At 38.2% G+C, this 26,437-nt stretch overlaps 2 protein-coding genes across 3 annotated transcripts; one reads left to right on the forward strand and one right to left on the reverse strand.

Moving 5' to 3' along the window:
* Positions 1-4: 4 nt before the first annotated feature.
* On the forward strand, positions 5-17,479 carry LOC121942296 (sodium/hydrogen exchanger 9B2). Of its 2 annotated transcripts, none has more exons than XM_042485466.2 (13): positions 5-154; positions 2,377-2,642; positions 4,065-4,266; positions 4,748-4,918; positions 6,530-6,672; positions 6,930-7,057; positions 8,386-8,561; positions 9,508-9,614; positions 10,605-10,754; positions 11,131-11,239; positions 14,053-14,189; positions 15,233-15,455; positions 16,391-17,479. In XM_042485466.2, the coding sequence occupies exons 2-13, from the start codon at positions 2,508-2,510 to the stop codon at positions 16,450-16,452; spliced, it is 1,743 nt and encodes a 580-aa protein (XP_042341400.2). In that variant the 5' UTR covers positions 5-154; positions 2,377-2,507; the 3' UTR covers positions 16,453-17,479. The 2 variants fall into 2 exon arrangements, with proteins under 2 accessions (XP_042341400.2, XP_042341401.2); XM_042485467.2 differs by having other exon boundaries at positions 15,233-15,416.
* A 992-nt stretch (positions 17,480-18,471) lies between these two features.
* Positions 18,472-24,358, reverse strand: cisd2 (CDGSH iron sulfur domain 2). Its single transcript, XM_042485468.2, has 3 exons — positions 24,083-24,358; positions 19,879-20,093; positions 18,472-19,668 (listed from the first exon to the last, which is right to left on the reverse strand). Exons 1-3 carry the CDS (start codon positions 24,183-24,185, stop codon positions 19,579-19,581), a joined length of 408 nt encoding a protein of 135 aa, XP_042341402.1. The 5' UTR covers positions 24,186-24,358; the 3' UTR covers positions 18,472-19,578.
* Between the last annotated feature and the right edge of the window lie 2,079 nt (positions 24,359-26,437).

The raw sequence follows: 26,437 nt of genomic DNA on the forward strand, positions 1-26,437 counted from the left end.
CCCCCTAACGTCGCACTCCTGCGCGCGGTACATACTTGCCTGGTCATCACTAATCCGCCTCATTCCCAATTCCCAGCTGCTCTATCTGCCTCATGGCTGCCAGGAACTCTGCACGCTGAAACTTCTCACGCAATGGTCATGTTTACGGTATGAGGTGAGCTGCATTTTCTTCATTTGATATCTGAGGAGCCCCGTCAGAGGAGCCAGGAGCGGTGTCTGTAGCAGGCTACTGTGCCTGTGGCGAGTTCAGTGACAGCTGCTGGTCAGGAGTACACAGCCAGCTACTGGCAAGGAATCCAATATCGGACAGGATTTCCCTCTTGAATATTGATTATTTAACCCACGTGTGTCAGACTAGAGAGACGAATTGTGCTAAAAAACGGTGGTGACCGGCTCGGTTTAGCACTGATAGCGTTTAACAGTAGTCAAGACGGTTGGGTTTAACGTTAAAGCTGTTCACGTTGCAGCTAACGTTAATGGCAACGGCTGAAAGTACTAATGCAGCTCTCCGACGCTATCTCAACCTAACGTCGTTTTGTCAAACGGTTCCCAGTGAAATGACAGTCTATTATTCTAACTTGATAAGCTAATATGAGGAAATGTTGGTAGTAGCATTCGTTGGCTAGCGCTGCTCAGAAAGCATGCTCTTGTCCGATAATGAGTTTATCGCGAGGCGTGGATTTACCTCCTCATCAACGTTAGCAGCTAATTACTTCAGCTATCACTCCGTGTGTCCGCCGCTGCAGCTGCACACTGAAACAGGGACAGACCTTTCTTTGCTTTACTTGCTTTCTAGATGTCTGCTGGTGCCGGTCCGATAGCTAACTTAATGTTGTTGACAGTTGCTAGCTAGTTAACTCTAACCTACTTCCCCTCCGTTAGCTAGCTAGATGTGCCATATGGTCGAGCTGTAAGCATTGATTAGTGTGGTCTGTTCGCAATTGGATTAACCAACGTCTGTTGCCACAAGCAACTGTCAAAACATTGTAGTAGTTTATTGTAAATGAGCTAGTGACTTGTCAGCGTTTGTGTATGACATGTTTACTTAAAGCTATGAAGTGGAGCACACAGTTGAGTAATTATTTGTCCATTGTTAATGACCAGGAAACAGTAGTCGTCATGTTACATATTAGCCTCTTAGATCAGGGGTGTTACACTCACTTAAATTTATGGCAATGATGCTGAACTTATGGTCTGCCAAATCTGCTTGTGGAGGATCCCCTCGCACCCCCTAACAGAGGTCTTAGCTAAGCCACTGATGTCCTAGAATCCTAGAAATGTCCTCAAGTCCAAGAAACATCCCTACATTTCAAGAAAAGTCACCAAATCTGAGAAATTTCCAAAAATCTTTGAAACGTTCTAAAATCCCACAAATGCACTAAAATTCTAGAGATGTCCTAAAATCTTAGAAACTTGAATGGGGGTGCTGCAACTTACCCCTGGTCCCTGTCATTTTGCAGAAGTGGCCCCTTTTCAAAGCAAGTTGAGTATCTATGGTTTTTATGGGCTACATACCAGAAAAAAACTTGTCCTATAAATAACAACACCTCCAGTTTTTCCTCTGTTGTTGAGTCTGAGGAGGCACACTAAGAAAATGTTCCTCCATGTACCTGAGATGTCCTTAAAGGGGGGTTCAACGATATGTCTCAGTTTTTCCAACTAAAGTTAGTCTTCTACATGTGCATTTTTCTATGCATTTCCACACTTGTGTAGTAATGCTGGCATCACCACTTTAAACCAAAGTAGAAGCTTTCAGGGAAGCAGGTGAAGTTAACAGGTCCATACTCTCTCCGTACATGCCTTCCCCTTATGCAGATGTACTATTCCTTGTGCCGACATGTTAACCTCCCTGAATTTTCTGTCTCATAGCAACCAACACATCTCCACTGAAAACACAGTGTGCACCCAAAGTGCTCTCAAACACTGTCAGCTGGGTGTTTCCTGTCGGGCGGCTGGCATTTTCAGCTGAGAAAAAACACTCTGATGGACAGGGGGGCTTAAGCCTTCATCAGTGTATCAACATGAGATGTGCAAAGTTATCCAGTGGGCCGGCCTTGTTCTTTTGGCGGGCTGGATTTGGGCCACAGGCTCTATTTTTGACACCCTATCCTTGATCATGATTAGATTTTAGTTTTCTTTTCCCTCATAAACACATTTTGGTCACTCCCAGTACAGTATTTTTTAAACTAAATAAAGCTTTTTTTTAAATGGAGATCTTCATTGTAAAGCCCATATGTTTGGCTTGTGTGTGAGATTAACCTTATCATTTCATGCTATGCCAGATTTCCACACCTGTACCAACACCACTGGTCTCCATTGTTTATTGAGTAAACAATCATTTGTTTCTCTTCTGATAAAACTATGTTTTGTGGATAGGAGTCTGCAGTCAGAGCTGGACATACAGAAGCAGGAGTGAAGGAACTGCCCATCAATGGCCAGCCCCACCCCTTGGCTTGATGTACTGTGAGAGAAAAGTGAGTGGACCAGAAATACTTTAGCCGATTGCCATGGAGGAGACTCAGACCAAGCCCGCTACGCCGGAGCCCAGTCCAGCACATAGTCCAGCACCAAGTCCAGCACCCAGTCCAGCACCCAGCCCACTGTTGGATAGAATTGCTTTGCCTACAGCGAACCATGTGGAGGTAAAGTGTTTTACTATTAAGCTTTTATTACACTGTTACTCAGATTGTTATAGTCAGTTTTCACTGCCTTGATAGGACTGAAATGTGTGTCGAGAAGCCTGACATTACATATTATTTCTTGATAGGGAAACTGCGTGGCTTTTGTGAGGTTTTTTTACAGTGCTTTCCAGACATCTCAGGCCACCTTAAACTTTGTTATTTTAGCAAGATTATAATGATCATACATATTTATTTTTCAGTAGTCTCTCTACTAAAATACAACCAGAACATACAGTAAATATGTACAGTATTAAAAACGCACATTTTTCAGAATAAACCACTTCAGCAGGTGAAAGTGGCAAGTATTTAGTGTGACCTCCCTTTTCACCTAGCACTTTGTGAAGTCTTTTGGGCAGGTAATAAGAGATTTACAATACTATCCTTCTGGTGTATCTACACCAGGTTGCATTCAAGACATGTTCAGCTTGATTGTTTGAGCTACCTTTTATTATGGTTGTACAGTTTCATGCTTCACACTAAATATTGACGGTCTGAAGAAGACATTTTGTTCTGACTTTTGTGTTGTTTGAATGCAGTGTGCATGTTCTCTGTATAACTTTGCTAAAAGAACAAATCTATGGTGGCCTGAGACTTTTGCACAGTACTGTAAATTCACTAAGTTAGAAATTTTAAGATGCATATAAATTATGTGGTTGCTGCCATGTGACTCTGGTCTTGCCTTCACTTTAGTCCCTGTATTGTTTTACTTGTATGTTTTAACGTACCATTTTCTAACCTTGTAAAGTAAGTTGTTCTCCTGAGATGAATTGTTCCTCATTTGTTGCTGTTATTATTCTAATGTGAGAATTAACTAAAATGCTGCCACCAGCAAGATTGAAACGCATTGCCAATGTAGTCACCTGAGCAATATGACAAAGAGGGTGTTCTGGGAGTCGCAGTTATCAGCAAGTTCATATCTTCACTCTGTTACTTGCCAAGAAACAGGATCTTGTAGTCTGCTGTATGACGTACCTCTGTGTCAACAATACCGATAGGGCACGATACTCAAGGGTTCAAACAATTAAAGAGGCAACAGGGACAGCTACCATAAGAAATGAATTCATATTTGTGTCAGTCTGTTGCTGTAGATACCCCGTTTATGTTGACTGCTCAGGCACTTGTGTAAAGCCTGGATATTGATAAATACAGTATATGTGCTATGTTTAATAATCCTGTCAGTGCTCATCTTTGAAAGCATCAAAAAATATTACATTTTCTATGCTAATCTGCATCCAGCAAGTTAAAACATCATTTGGGTCTTTAAAAAGTTATATTTTACACCTTTAAAGATGTGATTTTTAGGCATCTAACAAAGCATTATGTCCACCATTCAAATGTGATTATCGACCGGTTCTTGTGCTCATTCTGATCTTCCTTCTCCAGCACCTAAATGTGAACCAGATCCAGGTGGTGGTTCGGCGCTGCTCCAGTCCAAATGTCACAGAGGAGACCACATATTTTATTCCTCGAAACCCTGTGGCGGATGCTGGCACCAACACAGACCCTCCAGTGGTCTGCTGCCCCTTGCTCCACAGATTTTGCCCATGTCCACCAAGAGGCCTTCTGGCCTCTCTCATTACTAAAAGTAAGAACACGAAATGACTGGTCGCAAAGATGGACAATGCATATCCACTTCTTCCCACTCTATCAAAATGAAGCCAAAATATCCCAGATATGACAGCTGCCATCTTGCGCTGTTGACGTCATTTGGAGCCAGAGTCTGGGAAAAAAATGTTGACGTGTGCTTTGATTTTCTACTATGTCTACAAACATGAAACCATCAGTCATTTTCCTTCAAGCTAGGCAGCTATATAGCAGCCAGCCACCAGGGAGCGATCAAGATTTTTTAGCTTCATTTTTGGGGAGCCGTCATGTTGTCCACATTTATTTTTCAGTCTATTATTGCTACACAGTAAATGTATTTCATGTCAATCCCATTGTTCACGTAAGATTATGAAAAACGACAGATGACATAAATATCATGAATACTGACAATACTCACAAACACTATAGTGACATATACCATGATACTACAATCTGACATCAGTCTCTTGGTTCCTCTGCAGTCCTTCTGGCAGCTGTGCTCTTCGGAGTGGTCTGGTCTGTCACAGAGGATGAGTGTCTTCCAGGAGGAAACCTGTTTGGCATCACAATCCTCTTCATCTGTGCACTCATCGGGGGCAAACTGGTGGCTCTCATCCGTCTGCCCAGACTACCGCCATTGCCACCTCTCCTTGGTAAGGCTGAAAATTTAATGGTTATGCTTTTAGTGGTGGTGAGTTTTTATACACACCTTAATTCAGCTGTCTTTGTTTTGCTCCAGGGGTCTAACAGTTGTATGCCCGTCTGATTACTGATCAATTGTTAAAGCAATTGACAACATAAAGCTGACTTAAGATAACCACAAATGGATATTATGTATTCTGTGTGTACAGTAGAAAGAATTTTATTTATCCCAATAATAGAGCAAGTGTCTTAAATAACTTTTCAAAGGAGACTTAGATCTTATTTTAAAGTTTTATGAATCAAAATGGAAACACCTAAATAATCTAAAAACTAAACCCAAATGTCTTTGAGAAGCGTTTGATTTGCGTGAGTTGGCTAAGCAAATGTTCATGTTGGCACAGAAATTATATTGTGAATTATCTAGAGGTGATATGCCTGTCCAGTGGCGTAATGTAGTGACTATTGCACATTTTAAAGCTACAAACATATTCAGTTGGTGACTTACAACAAAGGAATCTACTGACTGAGTCATTTTACCTTTATCATTTATAACATGACAAAGGTTCCTGATTAACTGTACAACCATGTTACTCATTTGTTCTGTCCTCAGTCAAGATCATATTAGCTGCTGTCCGCTGGATTCTGTTCCTGTTAGCTTGAAAATACAAATTAGTGATCTGACTTTTAATGTTGGGGATAAAAGACACATGCTTCCCTAATTATGATATGTAAGAAATGTGTGTCCTGGTCAGGGTCTGGTTCAGTAAGCCCTGTTTACTTGAGGTGATGGACTGCTGTCTAAGGTTTTATTTTATGTCATTTATACTGGCTTGTAAGAAATCATGGCACTGATCAGAAAATGTAAGTATGAATGTCATCTTTTTTAGCAACAGGCATTGGATTAGTATATATATTTATAATGTGAATTCCTGTTGGAACGAATTTTGAATGATAAGCCACCAGCTGCATCCCCAACAAGATAAAAATCAAGAATGTTGAGCCACTCCTTTTTCTCAAATAACATCAAGAGGTAGACTGAAGTACAACTTGGACCCAAAAACTCAAGATCTATCTATGTCAACTTCCTTTCCTGTGTTTTTCATCAAGAGTTTTTTTGTTTACCATTTTAGAGTCTGTTTCTGATTACAACATGAAAAGATTCTGGCCAGTCTGAAGGCTAAGAGCGAAATCCTCTGCCCTTAATCATGAACTTTTTAAATATTTACTCTTTCTGTATTGAATTTGTTTTATTCATCACTGATCTTTCCAAAAACTTAAAACTGTGTCAGGGGGGCTATATATGTAGCATAACTTTTAAAAGTCCTCAAAACTGTGGTGTAATATTGTAATGTAATATTCTGAGTCATGTTGCATGTTTTAAACATAAGAATTAGCAGATGACTTATGAATTTTAAGAGAAGATTAGCACAGTTGAAAGGTGAATTATTAGTGTTATAAGACAGCAGTCCCAGTTGTACGTTAAGTCTCAGTGTCTCAGGTGTCCAAAGTGAGCACTGTTAGTTCAAAAAGCAACAGGTGGTCTTTATCCTTGTTCTCCATCTCAGTGAGAGACAGTCCTAAAGGATCACTTTTCCTCCCTGACAACCTCTGCTCTGTTGCAGGTATGCTGCTAATGGGTTTCCTGCTGAGAAACATCCCAGTGGTAACAGACGGGGTGTATATTGACTTCAGATGGTCGGCGTCACTGAGGAACATCGCCTTGGCTGTCATTCTGGCCAGAGCTGGTCTGGGGTTGGATCCCACGGTATGCAACATACTGAGCTTTGTATCTGGACGTATAATAGTCATATAATGCAAGAAAAAAAAACTCAGAGCCTTGGACAAGATGTAACTAGCAGTGTTATGAAGTCATTTTCTGTGTCAGTTTTCAGACCTTTTAGTCAATTAATCCACGACTCATTCGGTTCTACTACGCATCACTACATTTGTTAATCCTCTCTGCTAAAAGTTAATTAATTACTGTTACAAACTCTGGAGTGATGTATGTGTCTTTGTCGTCAGGCTCTGAAGAAACTGAAAGCCGTGTGCGTACGTGTGGCATGTGGGCCGTGCATTATCGAAGCCTGCACCACGGCTCTGGTGTCTCACTTCCTCATGGGCTTGCCCTGGGTGTGGGGCTTCATCCTCGGGTAAATATAACACTACTCACTATCCCACTTCGTCTTCACTTTTCATTTTCTGTTTAATAACAAGCTGTATATTACCATTATTGTACACCAAGGACAGACAGACACAACTCCTCTAATAAATCTAATCTAATCTTTTTTATTGTTACCGAATGGTCCAACAGTGAGGATACAGACAGAGGTGTAGGGAGAAAGAGAGAGCTGACATATGACAAAGGTGCCCCGAAGGTATGGAAACAGGGACGGTATGAGCTGTAACCACAAGGACAACTGGATACCGCCTCAATTTTAAATGACATATTTCATATGAAAACAAATGAAGAGGCAGTCAGTTTCATAAGTAGTATATTCAAGCAACCAGGAAACGTTAAGGGCTCTTAAAGATGAATAAACTAATCAAAGAAAAACAGGCAGTCTTCAAGCACTCTTTGGCAGAGAAACAAGGGGACAAGTTATAATTAAACCCGTAATCGGCATAGTTCAGATGCAGACTGATTTCTGCATCACAGGGTCTCCTTTTTGTGCAATATTTATTGTTTTCCAAACAGAAATTTTCAATTCACAACATACTCTCTGTGCTGCAGAAGCATGTTCCTCCTTTGAGACAGATACAGAATGTCAAGACAAAGTTAGACTGATATTGTATTGTATTGATTGACTGGTATTGTGCAAACACACTGTATCTACAGTACAAGGAACATGTTCCCATGAAGCACAGAGCAGAAAACACAAACCCCTAGACTCACTGCATCACGTTCTGACCACTTATCAACCTAGGCCTACTTGTTGTCTGATGTCTAATAGGTTTGGGCAATCAGACATATTGATTGACGATGAACAGTAAGATGGATCATAGATGAATGGCTTTTTATGCAGATATTTTTGCTCTGCCCAAGTCAAATGTAAATTTTGAGGCTTGTGTCATTTCAGAAACAAGAAATAAGATTGCTGTAGTTTTATGTTCATTTCTTAAGATTGTTGCAGAACTTTAATGATTACAGGGTACCCTCAGATCCTTTAAAAATTCTTGAAAAGCATTTAATTCTATAATTTAAAATTCGGCCCTAATTGGTATTTAAAATTACTTTAAAATGACGGACAGTCTTTCAAAAGTCGTGAAAAAATGCTTAGACATGGGAAAAATGATTTTTTTTCTGGCATTGCATTGTGAAATCTCAAAATAATTCTCATAATAATTGGTAACATCCCTTTTACACATCTCCGTTTTACACGTCTCCATGTATATTTGAAGGCTGGTTATGCTTTCTAAAGGTTTCCCAAGGCTATTTTTTTTTTGTTAGTTTTAATGATCCTTGTAATCTACATCGTAGCTTCGTGCTGGGCGCTGTGTCTCCAGCAGTGGTGGTTCCCTCCATGCTGCTGCTGCAGAAGGACGGCTATGGCGTGGAGCAAGGCATCCCCACCCTGCTGATGGCTGCAGGCAGCTTTGACGACATTCTTGCCATCACGGGGTTCACCACATGCTTGGGCATGGCCTTCGCCACAGGTAACCCGTGGATGTGTGTGTTTGCGTGCGTGTAGAGGTGAAGGTAAATAAGACTTGAATGGTCTTTTTGTTGAAATGCAACACCACCTTATCTCCAGGGGAGTGGCAGCGAGTTCAGTGTACTGCAGAGAAGGTCAACACTGAGAAGCATATGAAATAGTCAGTTTTAGCTGTAGTTTGTAAGGAGCTCAGCAGAGGGTGTGAGTGTGCTGTTTATTTTTTTGTGCCAGTTAACAGTGCATTTTATGTTTCATGATTCAAGTTTACCACAATCAGGGTTCCCACAGATCCTTAAAAAGTTTTGAAAGGCATTAAATCCATCTACAAATAATGCCTTAAATTGTATTAAAATGTCTTAAATCAGTCTTTCTAAACTCTTTAAAATGCTCAGACATGGGAAGTAGGACATGAACCTTTGTTTCTGACGTTGCATTGTAAAATCTGAAAATAATTGGTAATATCTTTTTTTTTTCAATAATTCACCAAATTTAACATCAGGCATATATGCATATGCATTACAACACCCAATCCAATGAAAAATGATCAAGCCATAATTTCATTTTTTTTTCCCACGTTCCATTCTAGAAAGTTTTAAATCACCTAACTTTTTAACTCAAACAAAAAAATGTTTTTTCATGTTTTATATTGAATTAAATATTTGGGTAAGATTAAAAATACATTTATTTTTCTTCAGTTTTTTTTTTTTTTTTCCATTTTTTTTCTTCAGTTTTGGTTATTTTAAAATTGTTCCTAAATTTAATTTTCAGTGGCATTAAAATATAATTTAAAGTGTTTCAAATTAACTTGGTTTAAGCTGTAGGAATCCTGGTAATGTAGAGCCTCAGTAGGGCTATGATTAACTGCATTTAAAACACATTTTAGGACTGTAATTTCAGCCAATTGATTCAGTTTGTTGTCCTCTAATAATTATATATTTTCTCTTTAGGCTCCACTTGGTACAACCTCCTGAGAGGGGTACTGGAGGTGTGCGGTGGGATGGTTGCTGGGCTTCTTCTTGGCTTCCTCATTCAGTACTTCCCTAGTGTAGACCAGGTATGCATGCTGCATTTGTTTCCACAATATTAGCTAGTTTTACTATTGCATAGTCATCCTTACACCAATTGACACCTCAGCCTGAGTGTGAGAACAACTCGAGAAGAGCCAACAGAGGCTTGTGTAAAAAGTCAGTGAAGTGTCCACTTGAAATGATGACTGCTCAGGAGTTTTGATGAGAGCTCTTTGGATTCATCTAAGTGGGAAAGTATTCATGGATATAATAGATGAAATGTTTCTTGGGGTCATGGGTTTTCTTACATAACAGAAATCACTGCACTTTCTCAACTTCACCCATGTTTTTTAATAGCCTGTCAAGATTTTCCTGTTTGAATCAGTGTTGGTTAGACACAAGTAGACTACATTTCGAGTTTAACCACCTCTTTATACAGGGTTCTTACTGTCATGGAAAACCTTATATTTATACAATAATTTACAGAAGCATCTCACTGCCATGCCAGAAATAAAAACTGGTCAGTATCAGGAAATAACTTGAAAAGAATCGCATTATAACAAGATCTTTTTCATGTTTTAACAAGATATTTTCATGTTATTACTTCATACAAACTTATCACATTATAAGAAGATAGATAATGTCTTGTTTGTAACAAGGAAAGTTTGTTGTTATAGCGAGATAAGTTTGTATCTTGTTAAAACATGAAAAATATGTTGCTATAACAAGGAACTTTTTTACGATATTAACTGATACTGATCAGTTTTGTTGGCATGGCAGCACAATGCATTAGTAAAAATTAATATTTGTAGTGCGCTATACAATTCTGCTGGTGTTATACAATGTGAATGGTCATTAGATTTTATATTGAGTCCTGAAAAGTCATGGAAAAGTTTTAAAATTTTCTTCATTAAAATGTGTGTGAACACTGTATATATTAAATTTCATGACCCACCAACTACTGTTATATTGAGCATTTTGTACTTGTAGATTTCATGATATTCTGTATTTAATTAATGGCTGTCTTTTTCACCTAGAAACACATAGTAATGAAGCGATCCTTTCTGGTGCTGGGCCTGTCTGTCTTTGCTGTGTTCGGCAGCGGTGTGGCCGGGTTTCCTGGCTCCGGAGGCCTCTGCACCCTGGTGTTGGCATTTCTGGCCGGCCTTGGCTGGGGGTCGGAAAAGGTAACAACATGTGCATGCCATGTTGTACGTACAGCAGCTCTCTACTCTCAGTTATCAGTTATAATTTTAATGAGGTTTACTTGTCAGAGAAATATATTTCACAATATTATTTTCAGAACTTGGATAAAAACTCCTGCACACTGTCCAACTTTGCAAGGTTTGCAAGTTAGACAGTGTGCGGGAATCATGTTCTGCTTGCCCCTCTCCTACACACTTGTTTGGAAATAGATGTGTGAAGTTTTTTTTGTTACAGTACATTTTTTAAGTATGTTATTTATCAATGTAATGGCTTGTACAGTTAGTTATTTCTAGTCTAGACTTCTGCATCTCAAAGATAATTTTACTTAACATTTCTGTGTGCTCCCTTTGTCTTAAGGCACGTGTGGAGGAAGTGGTGGGGTGGGCATGGGACGTGTTTCAGCCTCTACTCTTTGGACTGATAGGAGCAGAAATTCGAATCTCTGAGTTGGAGGGACTCACAGTTGGTGAGACGAAAACGCTCACATGCACACACAAAATAACACAATGAGGTGGCTGTCATCACTGTGAGACATTCAAATGTTGCTGTGGGGATGTAAATATATTTCCATAGCGAAGAAAAGAAGTCCTGAGAGATTTTTATCTGTCTATGTACAGTAAACACTAAAACCTGAGTCTGTTTTAGTTTTCATACACTGTACTTCCACAGGGTGTCTGCAAGTCTTTAGAACATTTTAAAATTAAGACATTTTATTAATATTCTGCCATAAAAGTCAGTCTTTGTCTTAATTGGCACAGACATGTTATCTAACTTTAACTATTCATCTTTAAATCTATTTTTATCATAATGAGTCGAGGTTTTCTGCAGGAAAGTCCACATTTCTGATGTTGCAAATCTTTACACATACAACTGAATCTAATATTGTACATTAAACCAACTCACTCTAATGACTATATTACTACATAAAACCTTCCCTTTTCACGGGGCCACACATACTTACCTTTATACTAACCTGCAGTCTTAAATTTGATTAAAAAATATCTTAAAAGGTCTTAAAAAGCATAGAAGTTCCCATTTTGGAGATTGGAAAGAGATAAGATATTTCTCCCAAGTAACCTTATATGAAAAACAAATTGCAAAAATATCTGTAATAGCTGTAGCTGTAAAGAGCTGTAATGGAAACGCAATTAGCATAACTAGCACTACATTTCCTTGAAAAATTATTTAAATATATGTCAATGTAATTCTCCTCCACAGCCATTTTATTTCCTTGTATTTTGTACAGTAAAATGACTCTGAGGTGTAAGAGGAAATGTGATGATATAGGTGCACGAGTAAATGCACCCCACATAGCCCAGTTACAGTAAGTAGAACATTATATAACCACCAGCCTGTGTGTTTTTCTGTTTTTCACCACCATTGTGCCCCTCCTTTCCCACAGCTGTTAAGAGGAAGTAATGGTGATATAATAATTGTCTTTTTAAAGCAGTATAGCCAATATAGTGCAACTTCCTGGGGGCAGTTTGCCAGGGGGGATTTTTCCCTCTTCGCTGTTGACATCCCCCCCGTGGTCATTCATTTTTAATCTCCAGTGGGAATACGTGTTATCCCTCCTTCTGGTCAGACTGAATAAATTAAATGCATCTCGTTACCCCCAGTAGATTATTCAAGTTGATAAGCAGGACAAGGCATTTTTAAAAATATGTTATGGAGTAGAGTCATGGCTGGATCGAACTCTCATATGTCACAATGGTGCAGTTTTCCACAGTTATTGCCATAATTGCTCGCAGGAGCTTGGAAGTGTTCAACATGTAATCAACACTTATGTTCTCTGATGCTTCCTCGTACAACTACTTAATACTGGTGATGGTCTTCACAGCCGTCTGAAGGCAGCAGGTATCTGTTCCATCTGCTGTCTCTAACCGGAGTGACGCTGTCACTGTCGAGCCACAATTACATACAGCAGATCTGGTGGTTACATTTGTGCAGCCAGCGTCGGACTGTTGTAAAATAACTGCAGATCTCCTCAAGCTTATGTGCACAGAAAATGTGTCTTTCGATGAATTATTCTACACAATTCTTTTTGCATACCAACAGGCATGTTGGAGACTAACGTTAGGAAAGCAGTTCTTAAAACGACACAAAAAATAATTAAAAGAATCTCTTAAAACGCCTCACTGCTTATAACTCGCTCTAAACCATCCACACCTGCCAGCCTTTCACCTGGGGCATGTTCACTCTTAAAATGGTGTGCACCATTTTGCTACGGTTTCCAGGTTGAATGACGTGAAACTAAAAATGGTGAGAAACCAGCTTTGAGGTTTGTTTTCTCACATTTGGTGGGTGTGTCAGAGGTGTACCCAATCAGCAACGTCACTAATATAAACCAGTTTCTGGTAGATCTCGTACATAGATTTTTTTGTTTTTACTTTTTACTCCATACTTATTTAGATAGCGAAGATATAACTTTTCCCATGCTAGTAAATCCCCTCTGATTTAAGCTGAATAAACCCCACAGCATTTATAGGCAGTGCACCTACATAACAAAACAGGATGTTCAACACACCACCGTTTCTGTTTAAATTAATGTTTTGCTATGTTTTATCGGGACTGAACACAGCCCAGGTATCTTCATCCTTGATGACGGTTAGCTGCTGTAATGAATGCATGAGTCATCTTTTTCCAAACAAGGTTTGCAAAAATGTCCCCTGGAGCTCCACATTTTTACTTATAATAGAGGTAGATGTGTGGCTGTGATGAGCAACGTGAAATGATAGAGATTGTTTGGATTCAAAACTAAACTTTAAAAAAAAAATTGCATCCCAGACAAAAATAAGTGTCGACAGAGGAAAACTCTCAGCAGGATTTCCAAACTGTCAGTGCGTCATGACGAGGAGAAATCTGTGATTAAAAGGGGGGAGAATGTGACAAACCCTGAATTGTCACAGACTTTATTGTACCCACCTGGCCACAAAATGATCAAAAATGTGTTTGGCACGCTCCCGACGGTCTAGACAAGGCGCATCTCACTGCGATCTTCCACACCGATGGGTTTACGATAATAAAGAACCTGCAGTGTCTTTTTGTGCATGTTGAGCAGCAACTATCCATAGACTTATGGAGGTAAAGAGATAAAACAAAGGTTCTGTGCAGAGACAGTATTAACAGCAGCACATGTTGCAATAATGTTTAATGAAAGACCAAAAACTAAGAGATAATCTGCTGTATGTGTCTGCATGTTATTTTTTAAATGCCTTGTTTGTTTTCCGAATTTACATTTGTAACACATCGGTATGACTTGCTTAATTTCCTATCCAGGTTTGGGTATAGCCTCTCTGCTCATTGCCCTGCTGGTTCGAGTCCTGTTCACCTTCGTCTGTGTGTTGTGGGCGGGCTTCAACCTCAGGGAAAAATTGTTCATAGCCCTCGCATGGATGCCCAAAGCCACAGTGCAGGTATGTCAGCACTGAAATATTTGTCAGTGGTACAGTCATCTGTCTGAGTTTTTCCAGTGAATCTTTTTCGTAGCATGTGTCTGCAAATGTTTCGCTATTAAAATACCACACATGTTCAGGGTTCCCACTGTCATGAACAACCTGGAAAAGTGGAAAAATCATGGAATTAGTAAAAAATTATTTAAAGTTTTGAAAAAGTCATTGAATAGAAACCTGAGCAAACTGGACTGATTTCTTTCAAAAATGGGAAAAATGCAATGAGAAATTAATTAGAAGGATTTAACCCAAAATTTGCAACAAATTAGTTAAAATTACGAGAAAATTACCTGAAAAAAAGAATGTAAAAAACACTAAACAAACAAGGAAATGGCTTAAAAAAAACACTTTTAAAAAGAAGCAATATGGTAATATAATCTTGAATATATAAATATAAATGATTGAATATATAATTATGATAAGTATAATTTTATTTAATCTATTTATTCCTTGCTAAGTTGCTCATTGCCTTTTTCCCATGTTTTCAAAAGAGATCAAACCATTTTGCTGAGCACTTGAAATACTTGAAAGGTGTCTGAACATGGTACAAGAATAAATCAGTTTCAAAGGGTTAGAAATCATTGAAAGTTTTGGAAAAGTCATGGAATTTTGTTATGTGTAATGGAAGTGTTACAGGAATGGATAACCTTCCAGATTATGTAACATAATAGAAATTTCATTTTCTCTAGCTGTCGATGTAACGTAGCTCTAATGTGCATCAATATGACATTTTGTTAACCATCATGTACGTTTATTATGTTTTCTTTTCACGTCCCGTTTCTCCCTTCATGTGTGCCTGCTAGCTGAAATTATGTTTGAATTTGATACATTTGAAAAACAAAATTATCATGGGGGCTTGAAAATTCGTGAAAAAGATTTGAAATTTTGTCCATGAAAATGTGTGGGAACCCATCATGTTTTTCCTAACTTCAAGTGTCCTCTCAGTGTGATGGTGAATGTCATTTGTGAGTGAGTAAAGAAAAAACACTTGTCTTTTTGTACATCAGGCAGCCATAGGCTCCACAGCTTTAGACATGGCCAGGACAAGGAAGGACGAGCAGTTGCAGAAGTACGGCATGGATGTGTTGACCGTGGCCGTGCTGGCCATCCTTCTCACAGCTCCTGTAGGAGCTCTTTTAATAGGGCTCGCTGGACCTTACCTGCTACAGAAACCAAAGAGCTCTGCTTGTGGTGAGCGAGTCAAACCCACTTTATCAGCCTTTTTCTTGGGTATGTAAAGTTCTAAAGTTCATCTCAGCTGAAATCCCCCGAGGAACCCGGCTTCGTAGTTGTGTTTGAGTAGTGAATAAACTTTCCTGTAAAGCTTGTCCCTTCTTCACCTTTTCGATAGATGTGTCCACTCAGACATGGATTTGCATAGTTGTAGGTTTCCTTTGTTTACCTTGTCATTCATGCCCTCATGTCTTTTACATCCAGACAACAGTGGCATTGTTTTTTTAGAGTTCAAATCTACACTGGATTAACCACAGTGCAGATGAGCAACTCATACTTGTATGCTTTTGTTTTGTTGTTTACTACAGAATCTGACAACAGGGCCAATCCTCAAAAAAGGCATTGAACATTGAATTTATCAATGTTCAAATAAGGCCTTAGATTTTATGTAAATGACCTAAATTAATCTTTCAGATGTCTTAAAAATGCTCACACTTGTGAAGTAATATGTTTAATGAATTGTTTCTCTCTGGCTTTGCAGAAAAAAAACATTCCAACATCTGGCATTGCTTTTTTCTCACTGCATCAGAGTGAGAAACACAAAATTGTCAAGAAAACTGGCCAGAAATGCCAGATTTTTCCCACTTCTGTTGGTAAACCAAATGGATACTTTTATGATAATATGTTCATGGGCTTCCATGTGCTCCACTCTAAAAGGAGTTGTTTTGGGGTTTTTTTCCCAAAATTTGACAAAGATAAAATATTTTTTTCACTTGCCAAAAAACATGTGTTTAATATTACAATAAACACTCTGTCAAAATTCTTCAATAATAGTTGTTAGAAAACTGGTCTTAAAGTTGCTTAAAACATCTTAAATAGTCTGAAATGTCTCTCTTTATGCTGCAGTAACCCTGTGACTCTCATGTAATCTGAATTTTACTGAGGATTTTCTATTGACTTATTCTCCCTCCTGTCTCGTCCATCTCTCCCAGGCACTGCAGCAGCAGGCGACGATGACTCTGAAACTCCCGTCACCTATGAGAGCACGCTCTGACATCACCTGTCTTCATTCAGTAAGCGAGGACATTTAAAGCAATTTAAAGGTGCTTTCACAACTTGAACATTTGAGCTAATTTGCTTTAGCCACCGAGTGGCTCTGTTTGTCTCTCTCACTGCCGTCAGCTCCTGATGTTTGCCATGCTGCAGGAACACATGAATCACTCTGTATTTATAGTCTCTGGTGGTTTCCAGGTCTCAGGCTCCAAAGTAATGACCCACATACCCACGGCTGCTCTTTCATGCTGTATGACAGCGTACAAAAGGTGGTCCTGTTTCTGGTCCAGAATTATCTTTTCATCAGCTTTATTAGTGTGAGGCATAATTATGGTTTACAGTTTAAGGTGGATGTTTTTCTGCCCGTCATATTCATTGAATTCATTATTTGCCCATTTATGTGACGGCATATCGGGTAATTGTTTGGTGTATTTGGACTTAAACAAGTGGTACTACTGTATTGTAGTAGAGGCTGTTTCCTTTGAAGGTTACATAATTGAATGCACTGTCAGTAGCAATATTTTATTGTTTTAAATTAGACCACACATTTGAGTTTTTAGGTGTTTTGTATTCAGTATGGGATTTATGCAGCTACTGTATATGTATGTGTATTTTTTGCGTGTGTTTGAAAAAATGTGTAATAGCTGTGACTTGGTGATGAGAAGGTTTTGCTTAGTAACCTGAAAATAATCCACACTTTCCTCTGGTTTATATATTATGCTGCTGAAACTCCCATCGTCACTTAAAGTCTCTGTAAGCTTTCAGTGTCACAAATGCTCAGCAGTAATCATGTCCATAATCAATTCATTCATGCAAACCCAATCTTTGATTGATTGTAAGGGAAAGTCGATTTTTCACATTGTGACATTTTTTTTATTACAGAAGTATGCAGTGTAACTTATATAATTTGATTTTGAATTATTTACATTTCCTTATTGTGTATTTTTAGCAGCTATTTATAATTAAATAAAATATTGAGAATTAGTTTTTCACCAAATATTCTTTATAAAATAAATGATAAAAACATACAAAGAACTGTTCTTCTCTGGCATTCTGAATGTATTTTAAGTACTTGTTTTTAATTAGTGATAGGATAATAGCTTAAATTATTTGCCTGGGTCCATACCTCTTAATCCGTTCATTCTGTGACAATTCTGTCTCATATCAGGCAATTCATTTATTTCTATGCAACATATTTGTACAAGTTGATTTACTACTATTTTATTACATGCTAAATTAAAGTCCCTGTGTTTTTAAGTTTAGGTTTCTGATCTGTTTGATGTTCATCCATTGGAGCAACGTGGCTCTTGGGATGACAGCGTTGGTGTGTCGATTGGTCCAGCGGTGCCCCGAGAATGAATCTTCTGGTTGAAGATTACATTTTTCCGTTAGGTTTGAAAGGGCTCAACAACTGTTGAAAAGATTGCTGTGAAATTTGCTGCAGACATTTATGTTTCTTACAAGACAAATTCTATTACCATGAGGTCAAAATTTAAATTTTGAGTTCATGGCCAAATACCTGAAAAAACTAATGACAATCCCATTAGCCTGAACTGTAGTTATTTAGTGCTAATTAGGGATGGATTAGTGGACAGGAACACCGGACACAGGGTCAGGGGCCCAAAGTGTCACAAGCCCCGTTAGCCTTCACGCTCAAACTGCCACTCAAATGAAATGACATACTAATCAGGAAGAGACTCAAAAAGACAACAAATACCGCTTTCCCACCCCAAGCCACTAGCAACTGACTCAGTCCTGTTTCTGTTGCTATTAATTTGCAAAATACATGAGCATGAGGACATTAGATGCTATCGGTGTCTTTTTTTTTTCTCTTTTTGAAGCTGTATTGACAGAAGTGCCAAACGTAATGCACTTTTGTAGGAATATGACCTTGAAAATAAGATCCACTTAAACAATTGAGTAGCAGACAATTAAAAAGCCAAGTACCCAGTTACCTCATTCATCTTAAATTATTTCAACTCAAGGTGGCGTGAAGTGTTTGACGGGAATGAAGCTGCAATTCTGTTTGCCAAAAACCGTTGAATTTAACAATCTGACTATTCCTTTATACATTTCACAGATTAAACAAAAAAAAAAATCAAGCCATTATTTTACAAACTCTCACAAACTCATTCATTCATGGGTATCGTCGTGGAAGTACGGATCTGGCAATACATGCCGTTTATGTATAAAATATTGCTAAAGAATGAAGAAGAAATATTCCAGCAGGGGGTCAACTATATACAGCCATTATGACAATACAGAAGCTAAAAAAAATCGACAGAGGAAAATTCGACAGAAGTTACTTTCCGAAACCTCAACACAGCTGTGAGGTTAAAGTTGTGTATAACTACATATTACTTTACTGTGCAGTGGTTTGTGATGTCATTAGGTAACAGAGTTAGATAAAAAAATGTAAAACTTAAATGATTAGTGGCTATGAACAAAACACATCTGAAGAATAATAAGTAGCTTACACAATAACTTATAAGAGAATACATCACATCCTCGAAGAGTGAACAGCATGTTGATATTTGGCACACAGGCAGAAGGCTGGCTGTTAAATCATACCAGAGAATCGTCCAAAATAAAGGCAGTACAGTACAAAATGTTGATTAAGGGTTGGACTAGTACTAAGTATTTCATTTAAACAATCATTTAACTGGAAAAAAAACCTTTAATCTGATGGGTTCAGATAAGTAGACGTCATCATAAAGTCACTGCAGTTATGTTTCAAGTTTTCTCCTCAAAGTGGTCCCAATGATCTGTAACTGACTCCCAAAAGACTGAGACATGACTAAAATTGAATTTACAGTCACATGAAAAGGCTACTTTGTTATCCAACAAAAGTAAACAATGATCCAAAGTCTATTAAAGAAAAAGCGTCCTAACTGCAAATTAACGTTAAGGAACCTTAACTACAGTTTTCACACAATCAGACTGGAATTTTGCATTTTCAGGTTTTTTAAGGACCACTTCAAATAAAGACTCCACATTTCAGAGCAACATAAACATGACACCCAGGCAAGACCAAGACTTAAGTGAAAAAAACAGACAAAGAACAAAAAGTTAAGAAATGAAAACTAAAGACTGGGGAGGTGAGAGAAAAACTCCCATCAGTGGCCGATTATAGTATCTTCTTTTTGAGTATGAGCGGTCCCACGTTGTCTCCAGTTAGCTCATTGTGCTTTAAGTGTGACTTGTCACAAACAGGAAACTAGAACAGGAAACAACTTGATATTAGCTGATCGGCAAGATACAGGAACACTGACCTCCTTATCCTGAACTTTAAAAAATACATACATAAAATGTGATGTAAGTAAGCCAGCTGTATTTATTTCTCAGTCTATGTCAGAAATAGAAATAACTGTCAGTTAATAGTCACTAAAAGCGTGTATCTCGTGCATGTAGAAGATGTACAACTTACAGTTTTGGAGCGCCAGCAGCGACAGTAACACACATTTGCGCTATTCAGGTCCTCGATGTCTATCTCGTTCACCACTTTCGGGTTCTCCTTCTGGATTTTCAGGTTGATCAGGCTGTCTCTCTGCTTCTTCTTCTTAGGCAGGAATGGGCGAATAGTCAGATAGCCCAGCAGAGCCAGGATACCCAGGAGAGGCAGCAACCGGAGCCACTCAGACACTACAAACATAGGCAAGCAGAGGAGAAAAACTATTTGGGGAGGGAATTGATAAAATATATTGATATAATATATGTATGTAAATATATGTATTTTAAGCCCATGTGACATAAAAAGTTGTTTTAGCATACTGCTGGTTTTTCCACCTTCACTTAAAATGATTATTTTACAGATATTACAAGCTGCACTGCTGTTATCTTACTGTGTGACAGGACGTCAAACTTTGAACTGTCTTCCTTCAATGCACTTTAAGACCTGAGTTTGGCGTCATTGTTTTGCAGTGCAAACTTTTAGAAAAGCATGCCAGCATTGATAAAAGGAATCAATAAGCTTGGAGGCATACAATTTGAATGGGTTGGACAATTTGGAACCGTTTATAAACTGGAACCAGTTCTCGATTCCCATCCCTAATAATTATTTAAACTGCATACCGTGTGTAACGAGTGTAAACTGGAAACAGTGTTAGGTTAAAACTGCATTTGGCATATGAGGGGATAAGGCTTGAAGCTTTCAAAGCTGCCAAACCAATTTTGATCTAGATACAGTTAACAGTATGGTTCCCAAAACTCTCAAATTATAGCCAAACAGTGCACTAAAATATGTTTCTGAACACATTTTAGGTGAGAAATAGGCAATACAGTCACAGAATCTTGGTTATGTTTCATCAGCACTGCCAAAGATTTACTGTTTGATCTGACCCACCTCTGTTTTCTTTGTGTCTGTGGTGGAGGGCGTATACAAATGCAGACATGTAGTTCCAGAAACAGTCCTAGAGCAAACACAAATCTGCTGGGTGACGCATTTAAGATTTAAGCTGAGAGATGAGGAGGGAGATCGGGGCGTTGGTAAGACAGAGGGAAGTTTACCATCGTTCATTTACACATACTAGCCACATTGATTTGATACAGAGCTGGTTGAAAATTGGCAAAATATCCCTTGAAGTTACAGTATTTACGTAATCTGCAATTCCGTTTCAGGAAAAAAGTATTAAAGTGAGTATAACTTCTACATTTACTTTTATTCTCCTCCTCATGCTGGTGAAGTAACAGACTGTATCTGCTGGACCAGCTGCTGGAGGACTCGCTCACCTCTTGTCTGTATTTCAGGGGGAAGTCACACTGAGCTCAGAAAAGCTCTTTGGGAAAACCCATCGTACAGTCCAACATACATGGAGAGGACAGACAGTGAGGATTAACCACAGTTATATAATTTTGCTATGAGCTCTTCCCCGGCTCCTGGAACTTCTTATAATACTCTTATGGCAATTAAAATACTTCTACTAAAAGGATTTCGATGCCTAATGGGACATTGCTAATCCTTAATCTCTTTAAAGAATTATATTTCACACGTAGGAGCGTTTAATAAATCTTTCATCTTATAATCTGCACTGACTGACTAATTTGCTAATTTATGATAAAAAAAACAACTTAAGAAACGGTTTAAACTTCAGGCGACGTCTTAACTTAAAAACCAATTACGGCAAGACTTTCACCAGTCCTAGCAATTAGAAGTAATTAGCACAATCATTAAAATATTCATCCATTGTGTTTTGTCCATAGTTTTGTGTTTAGTGGCAAATGGTTTTAACTTGTCAATTGTCACATAAGCATTTCTGTCATGCAGGGCTGACTCAGTTTTTTTCTTCTTTTAGGGCTATTTTTAGGTTAAATTTGACACTTTCCAGCAGTCTGTGTTGGCTGAAAGGTCAAGTGGAAGTTGTCTGTCTGCTTCAGGTTGGACTTTCACTTTGCCTTTCCAAACCACTGCTGTTCTTAGCTCGCTCTCCTTCATTTACACTGCACCTTCTGAGCTAGAAGCTGTAAAGACAGTTTAGTGTATTTCAGTGTTGAGTCTTGTTGTTGCAAATATTAAAAAGGAATTAATTGTGTTCTCAGTTTATCAGGTGCAGGAGATGCCAGTTGAAATTCATCGAGACTAAAGTTTCAAAAGCAGTCCAAGGAGATTTCTGATGCAACAATCTGCAATTTTTCTCTTCAAATACTGACTGTGATACCCTCATCTCAGAAAATCTGCCAGCAACTAGGATGGATCCATTACAAGAGCTCTCTTTTCCCCAAATTTAAAATCTGCTGGCCTGTAACTTGCAGTGTAGACATTGGAAGGTAAATGATAGCAGACACATTTAATTTTATACTGATTACTTCTTAGTAGTCTGGTCTGGTGCAGCCATAAAACATCTGTCTAAGCTCCACATAGCTCAGAAAAAAGGCTGCAAGGCTTTCACTGTCCTGTCTTTTAGGTGACGGTAGTGTACAGAGAGAACGCATGCCAGTCTTTCATGGCTCAAAGCAGAGAATAGGTTGGCATGTAATCAAATGTTCTTATTTGTTAAAGCATACAATAACCAAATTGTCTGCACTCATAAATATATTATGTGAGATCAACGTAGTCGCACTACCAGTCGATAAGGGATTATCTAGTGTAACAAAAACCAAGAATTGATGCTGTATGCAGATCTGTAAACAGACTGAGCATCACAATGTGGAAAAAGTAAAAATGATCATTTAATCACCCAATAAGGCAAATATTAAAGGACTTCTAAAGAAACACATTAGCAATAATCCCAATGTAAACCAAACTGAACAAAGATGGAACGCAATTTAATATGTTGTGTTTTGTTTTTCTGCTTGACTTTCACATTTTAATTGGACATTTTATACATATTACATGTATTATTTTGTTTCTTGTGTTGTTTCAGGTGGATGATGCACTCAAAAATGTCAGTATTGATGCAGATATCCATCCTCTGCTTTGGATCATGCATGCCCAGAGACTGATGCCATGAAATTTGTTTAATGTATTAAAAATAATTCCTGAAATAATCTTTCCTATAGCTACTGAAAGAAGCTTGTCCTACTTTGCTTAATTATAGGCTATATTTTCTCACAATAAAAATCATAATTACTCTATTTTTAATACAAATAAAGTACATAGAAAAAAGATTGCATAGCACTTTTCTAAACACAGTTGCAAAATGCATTAAAATAAATAGAAAATAGTTGCAATCGTTAAAAATTATTTTAAGAACTAAGAAAAAGACTGCGCAGAGAGGGAAAAAGTCCAGAGAGGGTCACAACATCGAGCAAAGTCAGTCAGCTCAGCTATATAACTGGGGGGCAAAAAGTTAAAAGTTATTAAAAATAATTTTAAAATCAATCCTTAAGTTAACTGGTAACCAATGAAGAAAGGATTGGGGTGATATGCGACCTCTGTGCAACACCAGAAAACAGCCCACACAGAAGGAGACATACCATGTTTTGTCTGACCATAAATCAAAAACCCAAAGAAATGAAATAAAAAACGGCTGGAACCATTAAATATTTGTATTTTTTTTGCTTGCAAAATGACTTAAACTATTAATTAATACCATTGTTGATGCTCTGCTTTAGCTGATATGATTACACATTTTCTCAATTTGCAGGGGTCATGGGAATTTGGGGACGTTAAATGGGGTCATAGACCTGAAGAGGTTGTGAAAGTGATCCGTTTTATGAGACAGTATGTAGTCTCAGATCAAGCAGCATCACTTGGTGGTTTAAGCTGGTTACATGTTGGGTTAGAGGCGAACACAGCATCACATTTCCAGTTGTTGGGATTATCAGGATATCAGTTTACACAGCAGAGGACAGGCTGCAACTCATGCACTTCATGGTCAAAGCTGTATCAACACTCAAAACACGAGCAAATATAACAGTAGAGAGCATGGTTTATGATTTAGGGAATTACAGAGTTTGTGTTGATAAACAAAATAATCATAAAACTACGATAAAGAGTTTTTTGGAGAACTAAGATGCACCTGAGGACATAACATGTTTTGTCGGACACTCAAAGCTACAGCAGGACAATGACTGACTTTTCGTTTGCAGGTTAGCTAAAGTAAAGAGCTCTGAGCCGCAAAGTGTCATCGATGAAGAGAGAAGTCATCTTCACTTGACTGTCAGAAGTTCAACACCGCTGCAGTTAAATTTACCTGTTAACCTCGCAAATCCACCGATCGTCTCCGGAAGTGGGAGCCTCTTGAGATAGGCTGGAAGCTGGACTTTAATTATCCTTGAAATCGCCTCTAAAACCATGTTGGATCGCTCAAAGTGTCAGGTTTGGTGTTTGACTCGGGTAGTTCCTGGGGCTCGTTTATGTCATTGCGTTCATTTCTGAGCGCAGCTTGTCGCCGATCGTAAACTCTCACCGTGAAAATACAGGAGACAGCCGGAGGAGAAAATGCGTTGATGTGTTTCGTGAATACACTTAGCGACAAACCTGTGACGCTGAAGTGCGTGACCAATCAGCGTCGGAGGAGTTGGTGGCTCCTGATTGGACAGCTTGAATTGGTGGTTTCTGTGTACTTCAGGTGCTCCTCGTAAACCTCAACGTTTAAAAACGTAATAAGAAATCTGGAAAAACTGGATCTCATTCATAACCCCCATAAGAGCAGACTTTATTTGACCCCACTGGTAATATTGCTCTGTAACTTACCTATTTTATTTTTGTGACTGGCTATTGTCGACTAATTATGTGGCAGCGGAGGCAGGAATACCCCCCCATGTTTTTTGTACATTGTTATGTTATATTAACATGTTATACTAACTGTTCTTGCTCGCTTAAAACCATGCCAGAACCTTCTACAAGCGAACTTGTGCTTATCTATGGACTCTATCTGTCCTGGGCTTTTAGTAAATCCAGGCTTTAAGTGAAAACTGTCTCCACCTGTGCTACCTCAGTGCACTTATTTATGTTACCGCATCACATTAATATGAGGAGAGTGGATTCTGGAGGGGACTGACACCTGATCCACAATTTGAGTTTATCCTTCTCTGAACTTTGATGCCTGGACGATGGATGTCTCTTTTTATTCTGGTCTAAAACAAAAAAACTGGAATGCCACTTGTTTCAGTTTTTCTAAACAATGTAATGCTGTACTTGTTTGTTCATTCCAAATAAACATACAATTTAAAAAAAAAAAAAAAAACGTAATAAGGCTTAAAATAAATAACAGTTTGAATAAATATAAACACGTTTTAATAAAGTGTATTGACAAAATACGATGTATGTATAATGTTATAATCTATATATCATTTATATATAATTACTTTTTTTACACAACCCTCTTTTAGCTGATACTTTGATCCAATCAACCATGAAACTTTGGTTCTTCAAATATTAACTTTTCAAGATCACCTTTCTACAGTCTTTTGGTCACAGTTTGACAATAATAGTCAATAATAGTCATAGGTTATACTTCAGAAGTATAACACACTGCAAGTTTTTTTGTTTGTTTGGGGGTTTTTTTTAACTCGTACTGATATTTTATGTTATATGACATGCAATAATAGTGCAGAAGAACTGTACAGTAACTGCAGGAAGTTTTTGCAAAACTAGAGACTTGGATTAATTTGGAGCATTTGCTAGCTTAGGCTTCTTTTTTCTAGCTTGTGTTCAGGTCCTCACTGTGCACTTATCCTCTGACTTATTTAAAAAACAGTTTTACTCACACACACACACACACACACACATATATGTGTGTGCATATGGGTAGTTTAATAGGCACTGATTCACCACAGACAAATAGTTTATGAGAGAAAATGCCCTCAGGTTACTTTTGTACACTGCACCTTGTTACAGTTATGGTTTGAGACTCAAAATTCATTTTCTTAAAATAGCTTTCTGTAGAAACTTGACTTCATATATGGGTATGTTAATTAGATGTAATTGTGCAAGCTGGTTATTGGTGGGTGTTATGAGAAAGTCTGCAAAGCAACAATTGTATCTTTGAAAAACACTAGAAATCCAATGACAGCAAAGCAGAAAATCAGCATAAACCCACTATCCAGACTCTGGGAAATAGGTGGCAGATGAGCGGAGATGACAAGCTGGTAACCAGCCAAGCTCTTAGCTCAAGGACCAGGACCTGGGAAACTATGAATTTTTTTGACCTCAGCGAAATAAAAAAAACTAAATTCTAACAAATGGTGTAGCAAGCTTGTGAGATTCTTCACAGATTTACAGGAATAGAAAAAGACTCTTATTAAAAGTCAAGGTCACATGTCATATCTTTACTGTCAATTTACTGAAGAAATATTTAGTTGGAGCAATGTAGCTTGGTGCATTTCACTGTATGAAATCTCTGTTAATGAGAGGTCTACATACCTAACCATGTAATATATATAATGTTGTAGGTGGTCCATATAGGCCTTGTATGATACAGCAATGCATTGTTTTCTAGAAGTAGTTCATATAAGTCGCTGTTAGTTCATTTAGCAAAATAAAAAATACAATATTTCCCTGTGGTGAGAGCAACGAAATCAAAATCAAGTTACTAATGCAAAAC

The sequence above is a fragment of the Plectropomus leopardus genome, chromosome 3 (genome assembly GCF_026936395.1).
Source record: "Plectropomus leopardus strain MGB_pleo_1.0 chromosome 3, ASM2693639v1, whole genome shotgun sequence".
NCBI lineage: Eukaryota > Metazoa > Chordata > Actinopteri > Perciformes > Serranidae > Plectropomus > Plectropomus leopardus.